General features: G+C 40.3%; 2 protein-coding genes across 18 annotated transcripts; both read left to right on the forward strand.

Annotated features, from left to right (window-relative positions):
• Positions 1-26: 26 nt before the first annotated feature.
• LOC105276327 (liprin-alpha-1) lies at positions 27-24,962 on the forward strand. 17 transcript variants are annotated; one of them, XM_020030610.2, is made up of 23 exons: positions 27-3,381; positions 6,366-6,467; positions 6,681-6,845; positions 7,087-7,161; positions 7,355-7,450; positions 8,247-8,456; positions 9,797-10,084; positions 10,180-10,323; positions 11,312-11,471; positions 11,594-11,952; positions 12,052-12,291; positions 12,405-12,599; positions 12,694-12,786; positions 12,930-13,087; positions 13,439-13,486; positions 14,362-14,617; positions 14,727-14,875; positions 15,213-15,425; positions 15,530-15,793; positions 15,885-16,041; positions 16,116-16,232; positions 16,331-24,525; positions 24,835-24,962. In XM_020030610.2, the coding sequence occupies exons 1-22, from the start codon at positions 3,133-3,135 to the stop codon at positions 16,418-16,420; spliced, it is 3,828 nt and encodes a 1,275-aa protein (XP_019886169.2). In that variant the 5' UTR covers positions 27-3,132; the 3' UTR covers positions 16,421-24,525; positions 24,835-24,962. The 17 variants fall into 17 exon arrangements, with proteins under 17 accessions (XP_019886169.2, XP_026828282.1, XP_026828292.1 ...); XM_026972481.1 differs by having other exon boundaries at positions 3,133-3,381; positions 14,365-14,617; XM_026972491.1 differs by having other exon boundaries at positions 3,133-3,381; positions 14,434-14,617.
• Positions 24,963-24,968: 6 nt separating this feature from the next.
• On the forward strand, positions 24,969-25,884 carry LOC105276219 (biogenesis of lysosome-related organelles complex 1 subunit 6). Its single transcript, XM_026972506.1, has 3 exons — positions 24,969-25,125; positions 25,210-25,296; positions 25,368-25,884. The coding sequence occupies exons 1-3, from the start codon at positions 25,066-25,068 to the stop codon at positions 25,485-25,487; spliced, it is 267 nt and encodes an 88-aa protein (XP_026828307.1). The 5' UTR covers positions 24,969-25,065; the 3' UTR covers positions 25,488-25,884.
• Positions 25,885-26,169: the final 285 nt, after the last annotated feature.

Here is a 26,169-nt window from a genome sequence, read left to right on the forward strand (position 1 = left end):
ACGTCTTACAAAAATATTAAATCCAATCTCGATTTAATAAATTCGTGAGACGCTGCTTTCTTAAAACCGATTCCTAGCTGCTCTTCTGTTTATTTATTAACTTAATGTTATTTTTTTAACGTAATAATCATGTTATCAACAGGATTATGCTACTTTTAATGTCAAGCTCAACAAGACTGCTCACAAATTGAATTTAACACGCGCACGCGGCAAATCGTACCGATTTATGTGGAAACGAGGGTGATTACAGTTTTGAAAACAGCGCGACGAATCAGCGATCGAGCGGAGTTCATTACGGCCAACTTCACTTCTCCCGTTCACGCGTGCGTCCTGCCTTAGTGATGAATCTAGTAATTTTCTCGCGCAGGTAATTCGCGATGCGCGCTTCCTCCCGCGCCGCGCCGCGGCGCCGGTCGCGAGAACGCGGCTTTCGGTCGCGGCAGCGCCGTTCGGGCGGAGTCGGGCGCGCCTTCGGTGACGGTGACTGATGTCACGGCGCAAGATGGCCGCTAGTATCGGTAATGGTGTAGCGTAGACGAGGCTGGGCGGTAGAAACGAATCCCGGAGAGTAGGTGTGTCGGTGTTGCGGCGTCGCGCGCGAGGTAACACGCCGTCGGGATAATGCCCAGCCGCGTCGTCGTCTTCGTCGTCGTCACCGCAGGCTGAGCACGGAATCACGGCACCGCGGGCAGCGCAGTGCTCGTCGTACGAATCGTATGTACGAATCGGCGCCGCGTCCCGTCCACTCTTTCTCTCACTCTGTGTCTCTCGCTCTCTCTCTCTTCCTCTCTCATTCATTCTCTTTCCTTCTCTCCCGTCACCGCTGGTGATAAGGAAGTCGCGAGATCTCGAGCGATTTACGTCGAAGGCTCGCTCGCCCGCCGATCTCCGTAACGCGTTACATCTCGCCGTGAATCGCAGCGGAGAGGAAGGAACGATGCGCTGAAAGATCTTGGCGAGAGAGCGAGGATACGAGGTGGCGCCGGCTCTCCTCCGAGCGATAAGCACGCTTCGCGGGTGGCATCGGGCTCCGGGCGGGCGGCCACCGGGCCACTCGAAAGCCCGATCGAAAGTCGCGACACTGAGCGAGAAAAGAGAGCGAGCAGCGAGATGCCCGCCGGGGTGGGAGACTACTCTCGCCGTCTCTCTTTCTCGTCGTGAGTGCTTTGCGGAATTGGCCGGGGCGCATTCGACACCACTACTGCTACTGCTAATATTACATTGCAACGCTACTACTACTACTACTACTACTAGTACTACTATTATTCACATAGTAGCGAGCGATCAAACCGGCGTTTCGATAGCCCGGGCAGGAATCGAGAAGAGAAGAAAGTGGAAAGGTGACAGAATAATATTGTGTCGCGAAAAGAAAGAGAGAGAAGAGGACGGATTTCCGTTTCGGAAGAAGGTAAAACCGCGAGACAGGAAGAACAGGGGGAGCGAACGCTGTTGCGTCCCGAATATGAGACTGACGTGTCTTTTAGAAGAGAAAGATCACGCGAGAGGGAAGATTCACGAGAGCGGTTTGTAGCGATAGCGTTCCCTTCGAGAACGAACAATCGATCGTGCGCAAGGTTACATTTCGAGGTGTCATCCACGAGGACGAGAAGAGGGATAAGCACGAGGATAAGGATAGGAGTGACGTTTAGTTCCTGCGGCCCTGGTGATCGATTTTTTTCGGGAACAAAAAAGCCAGGAGGCTCAATGTGCTGTTCGCGTGTATCGATCGATCTATCGCGCCGCCACGCGCGAACCGTTTAAACCGAGATCGAGCGGTGGACCCATTGATTTCGTCGAATCGGGCACGAAACGTGACGTAGTTTCTCATATTGGAGCGTACTTGGCTCGGAGGCTGTTATTGTGTCGCGAAATCTCAGAATCGGCTATTGTGCAGGAATCTGGAGGCGCAGGGACGAAGGAGCAGGCTCGCGGATTCCTAGAGTGGCCGGACATTTAATAGGAAGGAAGGAAGGATAGACGGGGCCGATAAGATAAGCGACGGCTTTTGGATTCGACTAATTACACGCCGCGATCGGGAAACGTCAACTGCAGAGGAAATCACGGCAGTAAATCGGCGCGGAGCGATCACGTGGAAGCCTTCGAGGGAAATCAAAGCGCAGCTCCTCCGTCGCGGCTTCGTTTCCAGCTCGACTCGGTTCGGGAGATCGAAGAATCGAGATCGCTGAACAGACATTCGTCGCGAACGCCCCGAGACGATAAACCGGCGAATCAATCGAGCGATCGCCGATCGAATGCAATTCTGCGGAATCATCGTTCGCATCCGATTCGCTGCACGTGGTTTCGCGGAAACTGAAGAAGGCCGATCACGCAAGTGTCGCGACGCTGTATAATCCACGACGATTAGGAGCGTGTCGCAACCAAGAGAATCGGGATTATCCAGAAGACTGCGGAGAGAAACTGAACTTGGTGGACGCGAATTTGACTGGGTCGAATCCTGCGGCGATTATCGTCAATTTCATCCAAATTGTACGACATTCGACGGGATCTGCTGACAGGATTTGCTTCGGACGGTCGACGCGTGGATGTCGTTGGGGCCGTGTCGTGCGGGGAAAGTGCGTGCGCGAGGAAAACGCAAAGCGAGCGACAAAATGACTAAGTGAGGAATCGCGAGCGGATAGAGCGTGACGAAACGATCGAACGAGCGAGGGCGAGAACGAACAAGAAAGAAAGAGAAAGAGAGAGGAAGACAAGGAAGATAAACGGTGGGACTGCAGGGGAACGAAGTAAGCTCGATCGGGAAAGGGATTGCAGATCCTGAGGAGCGCGCAGGAGAAATCCCGGTGTTCACTTATCCTTGCCTCGTCTCGCTTCGCCTTCTGCATTTCTTTCCTCGTCGTCGTCGGTGCCCGCCCCCTGCCTGTGCACGTGTATGCATGTGTGCTGCGTATGTGTCGCGTGCACACCTGTACGGTCTCTCCACGTGTGTCGCGTGTCACGCGATATGAGCGGCGCGCGTGCCGCTCGCTGCGACGCTGCGTGCGTGCGATCCGCCGGTGATTTCCTCGCGGTTCCGGTGCGGGCGGCGTGAATATATCACGGCGGAATTAATATAATAATCACCTGACGGAGCGGCCGCGCCGTGACAGCTACTACCAACTACAGCGCGCAAAAATGTGGAATATGATGTGCGACGTGATGCCGACGATCGCGGAAGACAGCATGAGCCAGCGGAGCTCGCAGTTCTCCGGCGAGGACGGCAACTTTGAGCAGCTGATGGTGCAGATGCTGGACGAGCGCGACAAGATGATGGAGTCGATGCGGGAACACCAGGAGCGGCTGCAGGAGATGGAGGCGCGGCTGGCGGAGGTGGAGAAGGAGCGGGACGCCCTGAACCGCCAGCTGAACGCGAATATTCCACAAGTAATTTAATCCCACGTTTAGTTTCCGTTTTTTTCCTTCTTCTTTTTAATAAAACCTCGCGTAGGCGCGCGCGAGAGGTGATTTGCCTCGCCCGCCTTGCGATGGCAGCGCAGCATTAACGCTTAAACCTCGTGCAAGCGAAGCGGATTCTTATCACGCGTGTTATCTAGTTTTCTCGTTCGTTTGTGTAGTAGGTAGATTGAGCATGTAGATTGTGTATCCGTTTTCTGTTTTATTCTACGCAGCTCGCTCGTTAATTGCAGAGCGTGATCTGTGGAGATTAAAAGACAGTTAGATTTCGTTAGAAGCTCTCTTACGAAATGGTATTTAGTAATATAAAAGTATTTGGTAGTGGAAGAAACTTGGAACTTTTACATTACTAAAACCCACGAATGAAAAAAGCGTTTTAATTAGTGCGCACCGTTTTTTCTGCGCTGAAAAACGTTAGCAACGTGTTAACGTCTGCCGACTAAACGACGCGGACTATTAACACGTTCGGCGGCGCAAATGAACGCTGCGGAAATCATTATAAAAATTCGAAATTAGTAATGCTTGAGATATCTTGAGGCGAAGTAGAACTTTTCGCAAGCGCATAATATGGCGAGTAATGTAATAGAGTGAAGCGAGTAATAGAGGAATCGTGACGACGTGACGATGTGACGGTGCAATATTGGATCCACGACATCTTCTCGGAGACTCTTTCTAATTGCGATACGTGCCGAGTACGTATTCGCAATCATTGAAACGTTTACGTAACGACCGCGCGGTACAAGTGATTTATCGCAAACTATACGCGCGCGCGTTATCATCGTAGTTGTCCCACTTTCCGTGAGATATGCATGTTAACGCTGCAATTAACTCTTTGTTTAGTATAATTATAGTGTAGTGCACGTGTCATACATCATATGCACATACAGATACATATAGTTTTTATTAATACATATATATTCTTGCTTATTTACTTCTAGTTTTTCTCAAGTTTTTACTTAAAGGCTGAGATGTAAAATGGCGCATTTTTTAAAAAAGTAATTTTTCAATATATGTATATATATATATATATATATTTAAAATTCCAAGATACAAATATTTGTGATCGAAATCTAGCAACGGCATTGAAAAGTAAATTGATAGACCGTGCATCATACCGCGACATGTACTTTGAGAAACGTCCTAAAAAAAGGATGTCAACGCAGTTTTTATGCGAGAAAAACAGAAGGAAACTCTATAAGGTGTAGCAACGTGTGATTTCGTAATCGGCGACAATTCGCGTGGCCGTTACGTTCGCATCGAGGAAGCTCGCGCTTCTGCACAGCCGCGGCGGGATTCGAATGAAATGATAGAGGTATACATTCGCGTAATCCAATTCCTCGATAAAACTCAAGACGCAGGTGTAACTAACTAATTTAACGATCGCGGCACGGACGAAACTGGTATACCGCGCGATATCTCGTGTTTCGTTCTTAGTAGGTGTATCTGGTTACTTATTAGTTAGGTATGCGCACGTTAGGTGTGGCGGTGAGCGGAGGAGCGCGCGAATGCGCTTTTTATGCGCTTACGCTTCTTGCATCGCGCGCGCTGCGCTGCGTCCGCGATATCGCATTGCCGACATCATCGACGTTATCGTCGGTGCGTGCGGGCCAGGCAAGTTACTTAATGGTCACCCAGTCAACACAGAGAGAGAGAGAGAAAGTGTCTGCCCACGCGGCGTGTCTCGCCGCCGACGGCCATTTCGATGACAGGTTTACACGTTTCGTTTACACGTCGCGCGCTTAGGCGACGTGATGAGCTTGCGCACGCGCGCGCGCGAAGTTAAATCATCGCACGCGTATTGGCCACGCGTAATTGACATAATTAAACTTCTTGTAACGTTGACCTGTTACGAGTTATTTGCGGCACAAGTCTTGAGAACCGACTGTCGTAAATATCGACATTAGCTTCATCCCCTTCGACTCTCATTGCAAATGTATCGCGTAAATGTATATATCACAACAAAATTACTTTTTTTAAAAAAAAGATACAAAAAAGCGCCAAATATACAAAACTAATGATATCAAAAAATTGCGCGTAAAATTTGAGCGTATTGTTTTAGATTCAACATTAGATGGATGTTAATAAAAATATAATGTAAAATCTATAGAAAATTAAACATACTACTTATAAAATGTGTACATACGCGCGTAGGGGCAGAGGAGAGGAAGGAGAGCTTGCGAGATAACAAGTGTCGCAATAATGAAAATTCTTTAGGTTTCTTCTGCGGGCGATACGTTTCGTTACTTTGCCCGAGGCGCTATCATCCTCGCGATTGAAGCGAGCAACTTCAGCTCGCGACTGTTGACTCGCACCAACTTGTAAGACGCAAAGCGTCCTAGGAGCTGTAACGAGCATCGAATGCGAGGCACATGGAACTTTGCATTGTGGTCGCGCGCAAATACGCGGTTTCCTCTCTTCGCTAATGACGATTTGACTCAAATGAGACGTCACATAGACGTCGTATTTACGTTCTTCCGCTCAAGTTACGGCCAATCCTGTGAAAGTCGTTTGACACTACTCTCAGTTAACTAGATGTCTATCTCGTTGTCTTTTTGTTACGGCCGATACTGTTGCACGGCGCGGCAAAAAGAAGAGAGAAATAAGTAGAAAATCCGTTTAAATCGATAGACTTACAGTCAATTAGTAGCGACGTCGTAGTGGACGTCGATTTACCGTCACCCACACTGATACTGGATCGCGTGGCGGGCGTAAATAGATTTTCATTAAGCCGGAACCCCGACAGTCATCGAACAAGTCTGCACTCGTCGAGGAATTTACTGTCATTTACGTGTTAATCTGTTGCTTTGTCCCCGATCTCGCTGCTTGAATTACTTGAGATATAAATAATACATTGGATATATATATTTTTTAAATCTAATATATATGTATATTATGTATATAATATATAATAATTTATAATATTTTATAATAATAAAATTCATGCGTCGTTACAGGAATTTTCGCAGCTGACCAAAGAATTGGCGGCGGCACGGGAAACCGTCCTGGAGAAAGAGGAAGAGATTTCCGAGCTAAAGGCGGAACGAAACAACACACGCGTGCGTAATCGGATGTTTATAATAATTTCAGTTTGCTCGTATGGGTTTTCCGAGAATCTATAAAATTTATTTTCTGTTAATAAATAAATTTCTATCTTCGAAGCACGATAGATGGACAATGTGTAAATATTCTGGCAAAATAAAAAATTAATCATCACTATTTGCGGAAAATTTTATTTTGCGATCAATCTTGTGATTTATTAATACTTGCAGCTCTTGTTGGAACATCTGGAATGTTTAGTATCGCGACACGAACGGTCACTCAGGATGACGGTTGTGAAACGTCAAGCCGCTGCCCAGTCCGGCGTGTCGTCCGAGGTAGAGGTGCTCAAAGCATTGAAAAGCCTCTTCGAGCACCACAAGGCTTTAGACGAGAAGGTATGCGTGCCAGTTTACTCAATATTTCCGTTATAGCTTGCAATTTTGTTGCTAATTAATTGCTTTTTTCCTGAACTTGTCACTCTGCTCTTAAGCCGGGAAAGTCACCTTAAAAAAACATCTACCTACAAAAATTAAAAAAAAAAGAAAAAAACACCTTTGAACTTCAAAGGTGTACGTGTGTACACATACACATGATGCTCGCAGTTAAAAGGGATTAATATTACTGAGGCACTTTTAGGTACGTGAACGTTTGCGCGTGGCCCTCGAAAGAAATACGAGTCTCGAAGAGGAACTGGCCCATACCAAAGAGGAAGTGAGTTTCGTTTTTATAATTTAATACACAGAAAACGATTTGACGTGTCTCCCGTTCCTCTGAGCCAAAGTTGGATTAAAATCTCAAGATCGCGTGTCGCCTTGTTCCCCGAGAGGAATTAGGAGACGAGTGTGATTAAGCAAATTTTACAAGCTTGAACGTTGCTTTCTATTTGACACAAGTGTGGTTGCAGCTCCAGCAGTATAAGATAACCGGGCATCCGGCAAAAGCCATCGAAGACAGACCAAAAGAGAACGGGCAGCCGGACGAAGGTCAGCAACAGAATAAGGTATCGATAAAAGCGCCAATACGATCTTATCCGAACATGTGCGTTCACAGATATTCACATACATACACGTGTCGTTTCTCATATCCCTGCACCAATCATGAATAAGTGGAAGTGTTTAAAAATCTGTCTGGGAGTCGTGAAATGCATCTGTGGAATTTTTTCTCACTTTGCATGCTCATGTTTAGGTATGCTCCTCACTTGTTGATTCCCGATTTTTCGCTTAGAGCTCCATTTTCTTTACATCACACACACCGGAATCTGTGTACCGCAGGCTTCTAGTTTGAGATTCCGAGTGAAGTGAGTTGAACCAAGTCATCGGTAATGCAGTTGTGTTCCTCCCACGTCTATTAAAATTTTGATACATTTTATCGCTGGACTGTTACTGTAACGTTAAGTTATCTCTCACTTCATCAAGACATTTTCTACGTCTCATATTGTTAACAAACATTTAAAGATCGTTTAAAGTTCTATCCAGAAAGCAGTTATTTCTGCTCACGTAAACGATACATTTTATTTTCTTGTCTCTTTTCACTGTCCCGTTTATTATATTTGTGTATTCCCCGGTAATGGTACTTGAGGGTTCTCTTTCATTACGGATGGTAAATGATGATGTGACGAGGCACCTTTCATTTTTCATTCATCAATTCGCTGCATCTACAAGAATGTATCTACTGTAGTTGTGCATGGTAGTCGTACGGTCGCGTAGCTGTATTCACGTAGGTTTTGAGAATAACGCGGCGATGCAGGACAGGCAATGCGAGCGAGGCATTCTGAATGTAGTGTTGTGATCGAGCAGAATGAGACTGAGCAGGCAGTAAGCCAGCAGCAACTGCAGCAACAGCAACACCAGTCGCAACAGCAACAACAACAACTGCAACCGGTACAAAAGCCAGGTACGGAGAAGTCCGCTGAAGTCGGCAGTAGACTGAGCAATGGGAGTCTCGATCCGGCAGAACAGGACTCAGCAATACGAGTAATAGACTTGCAGGCCACTCTCGACAAGCAGGTATGAATCAACACATATACCGACGAAACGGCTAGAAAATCCGAGTGTTAAGAGAACTTCAGGTAGAGTTCCATTTCTCTATGCAGGAATACGCCAAAGTCACGATTATAGAGTCCTTGTAATCTTACAACAGTCGCAACACACCTTTAGTTTCTCATTATATGTACCCGCAAAATGGCGATATCATTTCCGACTTTGCATGAATCTTTTCACTTCGAGCACAACGTTCAGCATAAAGGTGTGACCCGAATATTATAGAAACTTATCGGACAATTGTGTGTTACTCTCGATAATAATAACAAGCGTACTTGTCTGAATACATTTTTGGCATGTATCGTTTCAGACATTTGGTAAGAGAAACTGTTTTTACCAAGAATATGTTTATATGCACATCGTTATATATATTTACAGGATTCTTTATTATACAATTATAGAATGCATGACGAAGTCTTAGTAAATAAGAAATATAATGTAGACTCCCTCGTTTCCCCCTCTCGTAAGGAACGTAAAGATATCGTAGTAAAGACGAAAGCATTTTGTCTTTAACACTTAGAACGCCATGCTATTTTGGAGATGGTGTAAATGCGCAAAAACAACATGTAAAAATCGGTTATAGGTAGCAGATATATTATATGTATATTACTTAGCATGCATGTGTGTTCACCAGGTACACATCAATAGCAATTAGTTGCATTAGAACGTACATGGTATTAAATTGCATATACACGACTTATCGTGAAATCTAAATGTGTATCATTAGTGAAAGAATGGCGCTCCAAGTGTTAATTACATAATTACGTGTATTCATACGCGAAAGATATATATGTGTTACATATTAAGTGTGTATCTCTCTTGATTTGTGATATCCGACCATTAATATTCTCTATGCGCTATACACGTATCGTGTAGCGCATAATGGCAACCCTTTCTGTTAATATGATACTTTCAATGGTGCCTATGGTATGTTGTGGAATGAGTAATAAACGTTCGTGTTAAACGTTTCGTAATCGCATGATGAACGGACAGGAATGAGCTCCCCTGTTAATATTTCTCGTTTGAAAAGCTTCCCTCGTTCCTTCACGCGACAAAGACAGAACAAATATCACTAACGATGGAAACACACTTATATACCAGTACAATGAAACAGCGTATGACAAAATTTTCCCAAATTAGTTTTAGCATCATCATATAGCGTAATTATTCCAAGATTTGATCATGAGGAGTATTGTACTCTAGAATTATATGTACAATCTCCCGATTTTTACGATTCACACAAAGTAGCTTGATGGTTATTTTGATATGAGTATAATCGATATAAAATAGTATGAATATTATTTTAGAGCTCGGAACTAAGTACGTGGCAACGACGGGTAGCGGAGCTGGGCGGGCGTATCGCCGAGTTAGAGGAAACGCTGTCGAAAACGCAAAAAGATCTCCTCAAGGCTCAAGAAACGGGCCTGAAGCTGCAACGAGATCTGCGAGAGAACGCGGCGCAGAAGGAGGATCAAGAAGAACGGATAGCGACTTTAGAGAAACGATATCTCAATGCTCAACGAGAGTCCACTAGTCTTCACGACCTCAATGAGAAATTGGAGCAGGAGTTGCAGCACAAGAAAGCTCAGCTGAAGGTAATTGATTAATCCTGATCACACGTGACCTCGTGGAGAATCGTAACGGGATCTTACATTTCTTCGCAACTAACTAACTAAATGTGCATTACAAGCTTCAAGAAGAGAAGATCGCGGCCATACAAGAGAAACTAGAACTCGCGGAGCAGAAATTAGCTCAATACGCTAAGTTACCAGAAATGGAAGAACAATTGAAGCAGAGGATGGAGGCACTGACGCAGGTGAGGAGGCCCAACCAGGTACGCAGGGGAATCATATCATGTCACACACCATCAATTTTCTCTTTCTTTTATTCCTCTGCACTTTAACGCTCCTGAGATACGATTTGTGTGGAAAGCTTATTTTTCTTGATATGCATCGTTATCGCAAAGTGTTTTTTATTATGTTTGAGTTGACAGACATATACGAAAATAGTACTTTGCTGCTCTGTATTATGATATGTGTGACAGCATTCGATAGCACACGCATACAAAGCGGATATTTTTCTGCACCGCAGCAACATATTCTTGCAATTACATTATTCTGCGCTGAGATACTGTGAACCGCTGAATATAAATACACGTGCTAAACTCACAGATACGATTTATTTGCATTATAGGATTTAGTCACATAATTTCTGTTCTATATTTCTGCAAACATAAAATTAATTACACGTTCTGTTTCACATAATTTGCAAACTGTGACACAATGCGGCATGAATAGTGGAAGTCGACTTGGTCTGTACGAAATCTATACTGCTCCTGCAAATGTGACGGATATATTTCATATATATGATAATTTTTCAAGTTATGAATAGCGTGCCATTCTCTCTTTGTGGATATTTATTGATATGACATATTTTCTCTTTTTTTTTAATTTTCTTGCTCATTTCGATATAGCACGCTCTTATTTTATCACTGTTTCCATTATAGAATTTAGATCATATAGCGATATTAGAACAATAGAGAAACACATAATATTATAATTTAGAAAATATGTATATCATATCTGGGCACATTGATATTTAGTAAGATGAGAGAGAGAGATAGCTTCCTGTAAATGATAGTTTCATAAAACTGATATTATGTTACTTGGTAGAAATTTAATATCATAATATCATAAACATCTGATATCATGTCATTTAATATCATGAAATTATCATTAATTCAAAGTGATTATACAAGTCTAATATAATAGAAAATTGACTTACAATACAATAAATAATTGTAATAATGTAAAACATTTAAGCAGGCTCAGGAAAGGCATGGTAGCGCGGAGGATAGAATTCAAAGATTGGAGGCACAATTGGAAGAAAAGAATGCAGAAGTGATGCGTGTTAACCAACGGCTTAAAATGAATGAGGAGCATAACACGCGTCTTAGTACAACCGTCGATAAACTTCTGTCTGGTAATTTTCGCGCAATTTCTTTCACATTTCGTTGCAATTATGTGATTAATATTACAAACAAATCTTTTTCGGAAATCTTGTCAGAAATTTTGAATAATGTCGGAATTGAAATGTTTCTTTAGAATCTAACGAAAGATTGCAAGTTCACTTGCAAGAAAGGATGCACGCCTTAGAAGAGAAGAACGCGCTTACTCAGGAACTCGAGAAAACGAGGAAAGTAGCGGAGGATCTGCAAAACGAGAAGGCGAACATCATTAAGGACCTAGGGAAGGCACGTTTGGAGATCGATAACATTAAAAGACAGATGTATCAGCAGGAAATCGCATTTAATATTCAGCAGACAGACGCGTTGACGAGAAGTCTGTCTCCGAACGCTGTAGATCCAGGCTCGTTCTCGAGAAGCGCAAGTCACAGTAGCTTCGACACGCACTCCTTACCTAGACGGGGAGGTAAACGGTCTATCGAGGAAGATTCGTCGAAGGTACTGTTACGCTACAATAACAGATTTCTTATCGATCAGATGAGAACAATAATAAACCTTCAAAAATGGATGTGTGCAAGTAACACGCGTACGTTTTAGAGCTACGCACGGACTTTGACGGAGCAGGAGTGGGAAAAGCTGCAACAAGCACACGTGCTCGCTAACGTTCAACAAGCTTTCGACGTCTCGAGTGACGCGGAGGGCGATGGAGATAACGAAAGTATCTTCAGTTGCGCGGGTGATGTAATTAGCCCCACCGGGCATACGGATGCTCAAACCCTGGCAATGATGCTGCAAGAGCAGCTAGATGCCATTAATAAAGAAATTCGATTAATTCAGGTAAATGAGTTCCAGGTAGAGGACATAATACATTTAAACTTTCGCCAATTAATATGTCGACGCATTAATTTATCTCATTGTGTTGCAATCTGAATTTCATTTCATTTTTGTAGGAAGAAAAACAGACTACGGAAGCGCGCGCGGAGGAATTGGAGTCTCGCGTCGGCAGTCTCGAACATATGAATCTGTTAGTGAGAGGTCGCAGTCTCGAACGGGCATCGCCGCCGCTCAGCGGACGATCCACTCCAAAATCGCATCACAGTCCAAACAGAGATTATTTGCATAAATACCACACCGTTAGTAATCACGTAATTACTAATTATATTATTTACTAGAATAAACATAGCAATTGATCATCTTATTTATATCATATATTTCTACAAATATTGTTTTTCTCCTTAGGCACCTGCATCAATGTCTCCGGCGCATTTACATCAATATGCCGCTTCCTTGGTTAGTCCGGGTCAACTGTCGGAATCTCTTCCCGCTAGTCAGGTTTGTCATTGGTTCATTTAATTACAATTAGGCCACATTAATCTAATAAATGATCGTGGTGCAGAGTAATTCTTACAAAGTTATAAAAAATACATATCTAGCAAAAAAGAGGCGTTTATTTAATGTTTGTTTGTTTGTGGTAGTTGCAGTTGTCAGGCGAAGAGTTACACTCGGTTAGCGAAAGAGATAGTACCGGCGCTCCTGGGAGCGGTAGCGACGCGGCTTCACCCTTAACAGCCAGGTCCTTGAGGTTGGAACGAGTTGTTCAAGCGTTAGCTCACAGTCAGGAGGAACTTAGAAGGTACACTTTTCATTTTGCTGTTTGCCGACTCCGACCAATCTGACTTTCCCGACTATTATGTTGATCGTACATTCTTTTAAAGAGTTTACATTTATAATGTAAATTATTTCCGATGCTTTGGCGATCACATCTCTGGAATTAACAAACTTTAAGGTATTTTAATATGAGAGACAGAAAAACATCGTATAATGAGTACACATCGTATATGATTTTAATGTGGGGAAATCTTCATTAAATATTACCTATGTATCCTTGGTATCTTGATTGCATCGTATCGTATGGAGATGAGATTGGCCAGAGTTTATCATTATCTGTTAAGTTGTTCGTACATTTCGTTGTTTATGCTATCAGACGTACCGGACAGAGCGGATTTCCAAGCAGTGGTTTCCCCACATACAGGTTAATTACAGATACTAATACTGCATGTAAACAGCATTACGTGCCGTTGTGCACAACGCATTTCAGTATCTCTTGTGGGCATGAGATGAATAACGTTCAAGTCGATTCAGACGTTGATGGTAACATAATCTGCTCGTTCATTCGGCCGATTCTATTCTTAAAGTCGAATCATCCTGTCTGAATGAAAAGTTATCATTTACATGCCCATAGTACCGTATTTCGAGCACATTGGTACGAACAAAATGCCCAATAACTACGAAATCCATTACATTCAAGCCTGCCCCGTTCACGACATCGCGATCTTCAACAGACGAAGGAACTTATAGAGCTGAGAGAATTGAATTGATGCATGAAATGCGCCAATCGGCTTCGCGCACAAGGTTGTCTCGTATAAATGAATTACAGATGTAATTTTTTTATTTGACTGTAGAACTTTTATCATACATTTTTGTTTGCTGATGCTGCTCATGATTTATTAGCCGAGCTTATATTCCTTTAATAATCCTACTTTGACAATGTTTCTTTGCCTTTTTATACCTTTTTCTTTATTTTTAGCTATTACTATTTATAGCAATATATAAATGCATATATTCATCCTATCAGAAACATTGCATCATAATTCTCTTAAATCTATAAGTTTCTTTACGCAGTATAAAATGATAAAGAGAAAAAGATAAAAATATATTTTTCGATTAATTCTAACGCACTGAATGTAAATAACATGTGTCTTGAAAGGCAGATTGCTAGAATGTATTAGAATAATACTATAAGTATATAGACTAATACAAATGAAATAGAAAAAAAATATTGCGCGGGCTAGAATGTAGTAGCATCGATTAGAGTAGAAATAGAAACTAGATTAGCGCTCCATGCAGCAGGCATGGGCAGCATAACAACGGCGCACTCAATTCTGGAACTCCTCCTTCCCCATTGTCCTCACGACACAGCAGCCAGGACAGTTTACACAAAAACAACTTTTCCGGTGTTGGACTGCCTATCGGACAATTGTCATCGTCGCATTTGCACATACAAGCGACCATGAGTCCCGCTACGGCAGCTGCGGTTGCAGCTGCACAGAAAAAGAAAGGCATTAAGAGCAGCCTTGGGAGATTTTTCAGTAAAAAGGAAAAGGTGAGAGGTCTTTTTTTTGTGTGTTTTGCTACTTGTGAATGTGATGAAATACATAACGAATGTACGATGTTACCTATGAAATAATCACCGTTTTCTTACGCACGCTCAGATCAAGGGAAAAGATACACCGATGCCGGGAGACGTACCGGGTATGGGAGGCATGGTGTGCACACCAGCCGATCCTGATTATGGGGACAGCGTGTCCGTGGCGGGTACACTTGGAAGCAAGAGCGATTTCGATCGCAGGAAAAAGAAGAGGTATTTTATTTACGTCGACGTTTTAACGATTTTAACATTTTGCTGCTTCAATTGCTGCGGCAACATCATAAATTGTACTGAGCATTCTCGATCGAGGATTCCCATGCCGTTATTCAAAAGCTCACTCAACTTTACTTATTCATTTTTAATTATAGCGATAATTATAGTTTTGTATTATGGAATTTAGATGGATCTCTATGGTACAAGTCAATATCTTGACACTCCAAGCGTATATCCAAAGATAATTCGTTCGCAATTATCGTAATCTTCCATTACATTTCATTTATTCATGATCATAAGCGCATCGGCCTTGTTTTAGTCCCAGTATGTTTGCTAGCATGCTAGACTCATCGCGGCACGAGCTGCTAGCGGAAGCGATGAAAGCTGGAACACCCTTCGCTCTGTGGAACGGACCAACGGTAGTCGCGTGGTTGGAGCTTTGGGTCGGTATGCCGACGTGGTACGTCGCTGCCTGCCGAGCGAACGTCAAGAGTGGTGCTATCATGAGTGCTCTTAGCGATACCGAGATTCAACGCGAAATTGGTATAAGGTACGTCGTGAAGATTCACGTATGAAACAATTACATTGTTAAACAAATTTCGGACTTGATAATTAAGTTACAATGTGATAATTGTGTCTGTATATCCGCGACAGCAATCCTCTGCACCGATTAAAGCTGCGACTAGCGATCCAGGAGATGGTGTCACTCACGAGCCCGTCAGCGCCAAAAACTTCTCGCACAACATTAGCATTTGGTGATATGAATCACGAGTGGATAGGTAATGTCTGGTTACCGAGCCTCGGACTGCCGCAGTACCGGTCCACCTTCATGGAGTGCCTTGTTGATGCTAGAATGCTCGATCATCTCACGAAAAAAGATCTTCGTGGTCAACTGAGAATGGTTGACAGCTTCCATAGGTAGAGAAACAATTTCGATGATTATCGTCTGAGAATTGCTTGTATCATTATTATTATTAAATTGTTTTAACGTTCAAATGTATCGTTGCAGAACGAGTTTACAGTACGGCATTTCCTGTCTAAAGCGACTAAATTACGATAGGCAGCAGTTGGAGGAGAGAAGACGAGTGGCAGAAGGTGCCAATATAGACGTACTGGTATGGAGTAACGATCGCGTTATAAGATGGGTACAGTCGATCGGTTTGAAGGTTGGTAAAAAGTTGCTTCGCCGTGCGATCGATCAGGTGCGAACGGTACTCATATACTCGATTCGCTTTGGCAGGAATATGGGAACAACCTTCTGGAATCAGGTGTGCACGGCGCACTTATAGCTCTGGACGAAAGTTTCGATGCGAATAGTTTTGCGTTGACTTTACAAATCCCCACGCAGAACACGCAGGTAAGTGCGGCATCGACAGTCTTGCCTTGCTTCGACACTTGCACAGCCCCCGTAAGACCCCGTGAAACATTTGCAATGGCGAATACTGTATTTTGCAGGCGAGACAAGTGCTAGAGATGGAATTCTCGAATCTGCTGGCGGTGGCGACGGAGAGGCGATTGGACGAGAACAGTAGCATGAAATCCTGATCCACTTCGTCGAGTAGGTTGCCTCATATTCATCCGCATCATGTCTAGTCCAAAACCCCAGCTATCACTACTATCTATGCGCAAGTGTGTTGTAAAAGTTGTAAGAGCTTTAAGTATCACGCTAGGAGTATCTACGTATTGTTACGACAAATGTGACATTGGAGTAATACTGGAGTGTTTTTTGACATAAAAAAGCTGTTAAGATAAGCTTATGCGAGATACGTTCGTTCGGTACTAGGGATCCATCCGATCGATTTTTATGTCGCGCGATTCATGCGTCATAGATACCTTGACGAGGTACAAGGTAGTTATTCCGAACAATTTTTTCATATAGATATCGAAATGTAGCAGGCAGTCGTTGGATTATTACTATTATTAAGACGACATGGCGATGTATAGCAAATCCTTGAAAGCCCTTGAAAGTATCAGTTGCAGACGATTACGACAATAATTCTCCCTGAGTTAGCTTGATTTGTTTGTAAAGGTGTTAATAATCCACAGTATCAGTATTATGACGTCGCGCAGTAGACTGTATTTGTTATACGACTCTACCTTATCGCATTCGTGTGAAACAACGTGTACTTATTCACTTATTAAAAGCATCCTAAGGTTCTCAAACAGGTGAATCTGTCGAAATTTACTTGGATGGATGTACGGATTTTGCAGATGTCTGCTACAAATTTCGTTAGCAGGATGCCAACCAGAAATCTAATCTGAAATGTGTTATTAAAATTCGGCGATGGATTGGCGGCAGGCACCAGGTAAATCTGTCGTTTCGTAACAATTAAAAATGGTATGCATTCTATTTTAATGATCACGAAGCGACAGCTTTCCCCTCGGTTTCGGTTGCGAGTCCACTGTCAGATTACACCAGAATTATGGTAGAACAGGAGCTTCAGTGCGGATATAATTGATGCCAATTTACTCGGACATTCTGGTCGAATCTGCTGTCGAAAATGCATACTGCTAACATTTCGCTTACTAGATTAATACTTGTACCGCACAAAAACGTAATATGAAAAGGTTGGAATTTAAGATATCGTTGCTTTTGAGGAAATCGTCGACATACAAGGTATTCTATAACTTTATATAATATTATAAGGTTACATATATAAAATAAGTAACTTTTAACGTAACTGGTGATACGACCGCGAAGGTAATTTAATTCTAAATTTGTACATCTAATATATATCTAATATACTTATCTAATATTTATACATCTAATAAATCCATACGTGAAAATAAAGTCAAAGATGTAAATTTTTATAGTGGGAGTGGTTGGTTTTCGAAAAAAACGATTTAAAAAATTGAGAAAATTGAGAATAATGCCTTCCATCTTAGACTTGGATTAATTTTTCGATAATCTTTATAATAATCATGCGGTTTATTGAACTTTGATTCATCTATTATAAATAAAAATATATATTACATTCATCTATTATAAATAAAAATTATGACTTCATTTTAAAAAAAATAAAGAGAGATGTGCTTAATGTTTTGCATACAATTCTCAGTACTTTAAACTGTGCATTTCCAATCATCATCGATTTTTCAATTTCATTTCTAAGAATTATTCTTTTAATCATTATATTTTTATGGTTTTGACTTAATCTTTCATGTAAAATAAGATTTAAGAGATAATTATCAGTAATTATACATAATAATGACAATTAAACACAATTAAGTTATTAATCATTAACTGCTTATTGTTAATGCATCATTAGACTCATTATCTTCCTGCTTGTACCATCAGTTATGAGACACTGTATCATATGCCGAGGAGACTGCATCCTATGTTTCTGTATCTATAGAATTGTTGTGTAACTTAAGAAATTGTGCATAGAAATTACATCATTTGCATCATTACTTTTTACAAGCGGAGTTTCGGACTGCTCATTTCTCACTATTGTTTCGATCATTCTCAGATATGTTTAGGTCACACACGTTACATTTTAATGTATTTCGCGACATTACACGCGAGTGAAGAGAGTCGCTCGGGCGCGGTTGACTTGCTCGTTCTTCTCATTTTCCGAAAAGATTGTGGATGGACATTTTCTACTGCATTTGTGAGGTACTTGCAAATGGTTGTACAATATGTGTGTGTTAGTAAATGTGTTATTAAGATTTAGACGACTCAATTGCAATTCGTAAATCGGGCTACCGACCAATTTTTACGTGACATTCGTAGTGATCCATTGGGACTTAATATTTTACGTGCAATGACCAGTATCCGTTATCGTAGATGTTATTACCGCTCTCTTACATTGCGTCGGCAAGAAAGAATTATCTCGGATACTTTTTCTATTTTTAACTTCTCTAAGTATAAATGTAGCTCGTTGTTAATAGATTTCGTCAGTAGTTGAACAATGCGAGATGTACTATAAAGTTGCAGCGAGGGAACCGTACGTACCGTGCGGAGAGGTGAAATTGACTATAACGATGTTTAAGGCTACGCCCGTTTCGCGGCTATAATCGTAAAACAAAGATAGGAGGAACGTTGCTGAAGACAATGATCGCGCGATGGTAATTATTATTGCCAATTAGACAAACATCACATAATATAAAAGCTGAAGGTTCGGCGAAAGACTGATGACATTGATGGTGATTGTAATAATGAACTGATCAAGATAAAAAAAAGGGCGATCACATTATATATATATAAAAATATAAATATATATATATAAATATATATAATATTTAAATAATGATGTAAGTTATAAATGCTGATGTTGTTAATGTTGTTGATACTTGAGCAATCATTGTTGTTGATGTTTGTTTCCCATGAACTATATACTCTCCATGCAAGCTGTTTGTTTAATGTAAGTTCCATGGCTCTGCACGATCTTCCGAACGGGTGTAAACGTACCAAATACTTTTTACCAAAGAATCATTTTATCGTGTAACGCATCGATCGCACGCAAGAGAAAAATAGAGAGAGAGAAAGAAAAAGAACGAGGAGACGACGTTGGCGGTGCTTTTGATGCGAGCAACACGTTGATCAAAATGCATGTTCGTAAAGGAAAAATATTCGCTGTACGCACATATACATTGCGTTCTCAATGTCTACGTTTTTCTTTTCCGTGCCACCAATCGATTCAGATGTATTTCTAGATAATCGGACGCACGAGCTCACTCAAAGTAAATCCAACATTATACTACCTCAATGCTGAAGTGCGGTGGTACTTTTTATTTCGCGGATACGAGTCAAATTGATTCGTCGTCATGCCTGTCCGTGATTCGTGCGCCGCAAATTGTAATTTATGTATATTTGTATGCGAACGACCGTAAGGATCGTAATGACCTGTAATTTCGCTCGCTGTGCATATAGTGGATGTAATGTAGTTATCTTGAAAACGACGTTACTTTGATAGATACATGTGAACGCTTAATTTGCGCGGAGCAGCGATGATGATGCTTCTGAAACATGTACATTATGTGCAAGCTCGAGTCAACAGGAATATTTTTAGCTTCTGGTTTCCTCTGTAATGATAGAGAGGAAGGACCGATAGAGATTCGCGTGTAGCATTAATATTAATAACGATTATGTATAAATGAATGTGCGAGACTCTGCGTTCGTCTGCGTTTTACAGAACCTGGCCGTCTCTCCCCTTCGGAAGAGTCTGCAGTAAACTGTAAATGACTGAACATTATTTTTAACGTGTGTTAGTTAATAGCGTTTATGGACATTCCAAAAAGACCTTCCAAAAAAAAAGCAAACGAAGTAATCGCACCTCATAATCACACCGCGTACATACGTACATCATGGATTAGTATACATAGCAGCTTCGACGCCTTCTTTGTATTTAAATATAAATGTGTATACATATAAATATATGAAGAGTATCGCAAGGTCCAGCTTCTCCGACTGGCTGGTACCGACTACAGCTGGAACAGAGCGGTGTCGAATAAGCAGGATTAAGTACGCTTGTGCGGACGATTCGTTTCGATGCGTTACGTTTTCCTTTTCTCGAGATCGTTACCTAATGCTGCTTTGTCTTGCTCTATTATTGAGTCTATTGTGCCACGTCGGTTCAGTTTAATTCGATTTGATTGCAGTTTTTACACCGATTCACATATTGTCTTCAGCAATACTGGATAGAATGTTCGATTGTGTTGGAGCTCGACGTCGCACGTAATCGATTCATCCTGCGCGCTTTCAAACACATAATCATCATCATGTAAAAGTCCTGATCATTGCTTCACGTACATATCATAAGACCATGCCGATTCAGCGACCTGTAGTCTCCCTGTAGCGACCGATCAAGAGTAATTAAAGTAAGAAACGCAGCTTCCCCGCTTTGAATCCCTCTCGATCACTCAGTCATCGGTCGAGAACTGGCGGAAGAGATTTCCAGTTATTTCGAACATTTTGTACGATATATATATATATATATATATATATATATATATATATATGTTGAGTGTGTTATTATATACTGCTAGAGAGAGAGAGAAAAAGAGAGTGTACATAAATATGCGCGCACACCTGCGCACATACGAACATACACGTACACACACACATACGTACACACGAATTATTTATTACAATCCTGCAATTTCCAACCAGTCTAGGCAACCATTGCGGTGAATACTATAATATATACTAGTTTGAAAGAATAGTTTATCGAGTCGTTATTGAATGTTGCATAACGCTTCATTTCAAGATAAAATCGATAATGAGAAAATCGGCTAATGTGTCGAGCTAGCTGAGTCATTTGCGAAATTTTCCTAAAGTTTCCTTCTTTCGAATGACATGTGATTGGTATAGGCATTCAAGTGGCAAGAAGCTCTGTGTGTATATAAAAATATACGCATACGCACGCAGATATTTATATATACACATTTAGTATACGTAAGAAAAAGAGAGAGAGAGAGAGAGAAAGAAAGAGAGAGTACAACGTTTTTGTCATAATATGTACAATATATAATTCGTATATATATTAAATAGATTGATAATTGCTTTTTTGCATAATCCACAGTGCGATTGATGTTTTTCTAACTGTAAATCAAACGTGTAACATAAGTTTCCATTAAAGATCGTCGGGCATTAAATACAATACAAATCGCACAGGGAAAATTGTACTAATTTCGAGACAGACAGGCTCGTCTTGCCCAGGACTACCGAAGAAGGCATGGATTGATTAATTCGACGCGGGGTTACTCTCGAAATTAATAATTGAAGACTAAATTTATATAGAAAACGGGCTCATTTTAATATAGATAGAGAGGGAGAATTGGAGTAACATTTAGTATACGAGGAACATCGATCGTGAGATAACGCGATCCGAGTCTAACACATTACGTTAATACAACAATGTACATCTAGTGCTTATGTTTAAGGAACAGAGCGCGACACGGCCATACAGGCTCGCATTTCACGCTCGATGTTTCTCCACAACGAATGCCTAAAGTTTCGTTCGTTACGTAATAATGTTACCTGTGCATCGCATAGGTAATTGTGCCACTAGAGTATAATTAATTACAATGACGCCGTAAACGAGGCGAGGGGCGACGCGTTTCCTAAATGTGAAATAGGATATAACTGATAGTTGTACAATATATGAGACACGGTGCACAAAAAGCGATTCTTGTTAAACGTTGGATGAGCAAAACGACACATAGACACGGCACATGTACACATATACACATACACTGTGCGTAGTTAATTAACAGATTTTTCTGATCTTCCTTTATAAACGTGTCGAGATACGCAGAGTCACAAAGTTGCTATAGCTCGAGGAGGACGATTTGTCGATAACACACGAGGATTTTATACAAATTTTACAAATAAGTATAAAGAGATGTCTAATATTGATGTGAGACTATTCTAAATTTTACAATAACGATGATAACGATGTCATTTCGGCACCTCTCTCTCGTTCATTCGTAGTTCGAGCGTTTACCGTTTCATTTATTTCGACGAATAACGCACATTTTGTGAACGATAGAAATTCCGTTTTTCTGAGACGAATAATTAATATATATATATATATATTAATGATAAATAAATAAATAAATAAATGGCGAAGTAAGACCAATCCCCTTTCTAATGTATCGTGACACGCGTAATGTATTATGTAATGATTCTGCATATACGATATTTATGATAAAGAAGCTATATACACGAGACTTACAGTAGTATCCAAAGAGTGTACAGATGCACTACGCGGCGTTGTGTGAATAATTTGTAATATTTTCTTTAAAAATTACTTGCATCATGTACTTCGCGGTGAAATTCTAGGACGACGCGGTTCGCGGGGAACACGGCAGTTTCCACCAATAATTGTGACGACGTTGACAATGGGGAATCGGTGTGAAGGAGAAAAGGGAAGAGACAGGAAGCGAATCAGACCTTCGTCATATTTATTGCGAGAACAATACAGTATAACGAAAATGCGCGTCGATATGCGATTCCGATTAAAGTGTCCATTTTAGAGAAAACTGTCGAGAGTTGTTTCGAGAGTTGTTGGAATCATAGAAATCGATGCACATTAAAGAGACTATAAAGGAGAATGATCCTCTGATCATTCCTATTATCTTGTTTTTTTTTACCACTTTCGACAGCTCTTTAATGAACAGTTTTAAGATTAGCATTCCATGTCATTATTCAAGAAACAGCACACATTTGTAAAACTAAAAAGAAATGCACGCGATGAAGGCATAAAGGATAAAGTGTGCATTTCTATATAAAATATAAAATAAATTTACACGAAAGAGGGAGAGAGAAAGAAAGAGAGGAGCAGAGAGCGAAAGAGAGAAAGATTCAAAGGCTTTATGCGAGTAAATGTGCAGAAGCGTGGTTTACAAGATAATTCCTAGTTATCTGATTAACGTTTGTCAACATACGATCATCACTATCGCTATGGTTGTTACTATTAACTTCTATTATTATTACTATGCAACTACTACCGATATATATATAGTATTATCGTTATCTTATTACTATACAGAAAACTTTAACGCTACCACTATTATCATTATAAATTGTCCTTGTAATTTTTATATGCCAAGTGTATACTTTAGTAAGTTAACGAAGAAGACAATGAAGGACAAGCCGCGCAGTAAATGTAACATAACGCTCGTTCGAATGGAAGAGAAAAGAACTAACGTTAACTGAGCTATGAGATATAAATATTGTATAAGAGGATTAATAATAATGACAATTATTATCATTATTATAATTATTATTAATTGCTTGAACAAAATCGTGAGCTAGCTGCCCACTTGTTCATGAGATTGACGCGAGAAGACTTATTGTTGTATAGATATTTCGTCATATTTATAATATTTTTGTTTTACCACATTTATTCAAAGTATCATTCTGTTGTTATCATTTAAAGTCGGTTCCTGTCTCTCCAAAATCGTCGAAAACGATTTTAATGTAGAAATGCTGAGAAACTGTCTTTTTATCTTCAATTTTCTCTTTTTTGCAGTTGACATATATTTTTATTCTAAATATTATTCTGTTGTTATCATTTGAAGTCGGTTCCTGTCTCTCCAAAATCGTCGAAAACGATCATTTTAATGTAGAAATGCTGAGAAACTTTGTCTTTTTATCTTCAATTTTTTTCTTTTTTTGCAGTTGATACATAATTCTTATTTTCATCGCTTTTCACATATCATGATGAATAATATATGTTTTTCTTTAAATTTATTTGAATACATAACTTCACAATCATGCAGTACACGTTTTCTAGATAGTGGTCCGCATTTGCGCGTTCCAAAACTCTACGAAAAATGTATACTAACCTTTCTACATAGATGAGTTTAATTTAATTTAATTTGTATAAACAAGTACTGTTTATTTCTTGATTTATAACGGCGATTCTTGAGGAAATAGGATCAAAAAGAAAACGAATTAGCGTATAATATAAATGACATTAGCTACTACATCGTTTATAGCACATCAGAGAAATGGATTGACAGATATCAGCTGACAGACGTGTCGCAGTACAACTGTGTTGGATGCCAGGTTTTATACTTTTTATTTGCAGTAATTTTGCTTGATGCAACCGCGAATGAGGTAAAAAAAAACCAAAGATGATGACCGACGTAGGCGAAGCTGAAGCGGCAGAGATTCGCTCGAGAACCGAGAAGCAAGAGAGGTAACCTCCTACATTTGTTTACGTCAAACTGAACAAGTATCTTTATTCTCATTTTATAATTAGACAAAGGTGTTAACACATTGCTAATTTAAATCACTGTGTGCAACGTTGTAAAAGAAAACATAATAAATTTTAAGTGACGCTTTTTGAGGTTAGAAAATCTATCAAAATAAGTATTTCCATTGCTTGGTGGTGTCAATTGCGGTAGTAAAGTGAAAATTTAGTTTGGTGCTTCGAGTGTAATACATTTTAATTTCTTAAAGCGACACTACAATTAATTTTAACGATCGCCATTTTATAATTTAACAGTATTATTCATTCCTCGATAGCGAAGATACGTTGGATTTTTCGGAGGCGGCAGAAAAGTTGGCCGATGGTCTCTTGAGCATTTATCAGCCTCCATTAGAACAAGTTAAGAAGGAACTGTTTGAATTAACGTAAGTGTATATTATTGATGCAAATAGCAAAGATTTTTCTTCTGCCTGATTGTTCATACTATAACCGTCTTTCAGAAACAAACAAGAAGCTTTACTCACTCGAATGCAACTTAAAAACAAAAAGATAGAGGAAACGTTCGAAGATGTAGATTTACACGATATGGTAAGATGGTGTATTTATGGTGCACTTGAAATATTAAAATTACCAGGATGACAGAAGAGATATATAGAAAAAAACGTGTTACAGTTTGCAACTATTAAGGTTTATCAAGGAAAATTAGCACTAATAAGGAAAGAAATGATTAATATTCATGAGAGAACTTCCAAATTGAAGGTAACTTGCAAAACGTTTTTGCGAACGTGCCATTTCATGAAAAGTAAATTAAAAGTAAAATTACTTTACAGAAACGTGCTTTACGCTTGCAACAAATAAAACAGAAAGAAGCGTTGAACAAAGAGCAACAGCGAGAACAAGAATTGCGCAGAGAACAGGAACTAATTGGCAGGCCTATGGGCAATCAGTGATTTCTAAAACTTGAAAATAATCTAATTAAAGCTGATCTAAGCATTACTTATATAAGAGAAATATACATAGAATATATATGTAATATATAAAATAAGATAATACGTAAAGTTGCCATGTAATGAGTTTTACGCAGCTGTAGTTATGCATCCATGTCAACAATACTGAATGATGGGTTGCCATTCTACAGGCGTAGACTTTAGTGTTTGACGATAATGCAGGTGTTCAAGATAAAAAAAAAGAAAAGAACAAACGAAGCATCAGAAAGTTGAATTTATTGTAGAGTTTTAAGCATGCATTAAATATAGGTTAAGCCTTAGAGTCTAGATTAGTTTAGGTTGTAATTGGGTCGCATACTTGTCCAGAAAGGTTATAATAAATCGATTAATCTTACCAAAATTTCTCTCAGACTCGCATAGTCTTGTTGTCTCTTCACAATCGTCAATTATTTCGAATAAGTAAAAAGAACGTTTTGGTTTCGCATTTTCAAGGTTAAGATCGTCTGCGTCACATCTAGATATTCGTGCATCATGACTCATCTTGAGGGTTGCGGTTAACAGTACTTGACATGTGAGAATATCTGTGAAAAATTAAGCGCAAAACAATATAAAAGGTAATAATAAGAGTAGTTAAATAATAACATCAATATAATAACTTATTATTATATAATAAATTATATATTAA

This window comes from Ooceraea biroi, chromosome 9 (assembly GCF_003672135.1).
Source record: "Ooceraea biroi isolate clonal line C1 chromosome 9, Obir_v5.4, whole genome shotgun sequence".
Taxonomy (NCBI): Eukaryota; Metazoa; Arthropoda; class Insecta; order Hymenoptera; family Formicidae; genus Ooceraea; species Ooceraea biroi.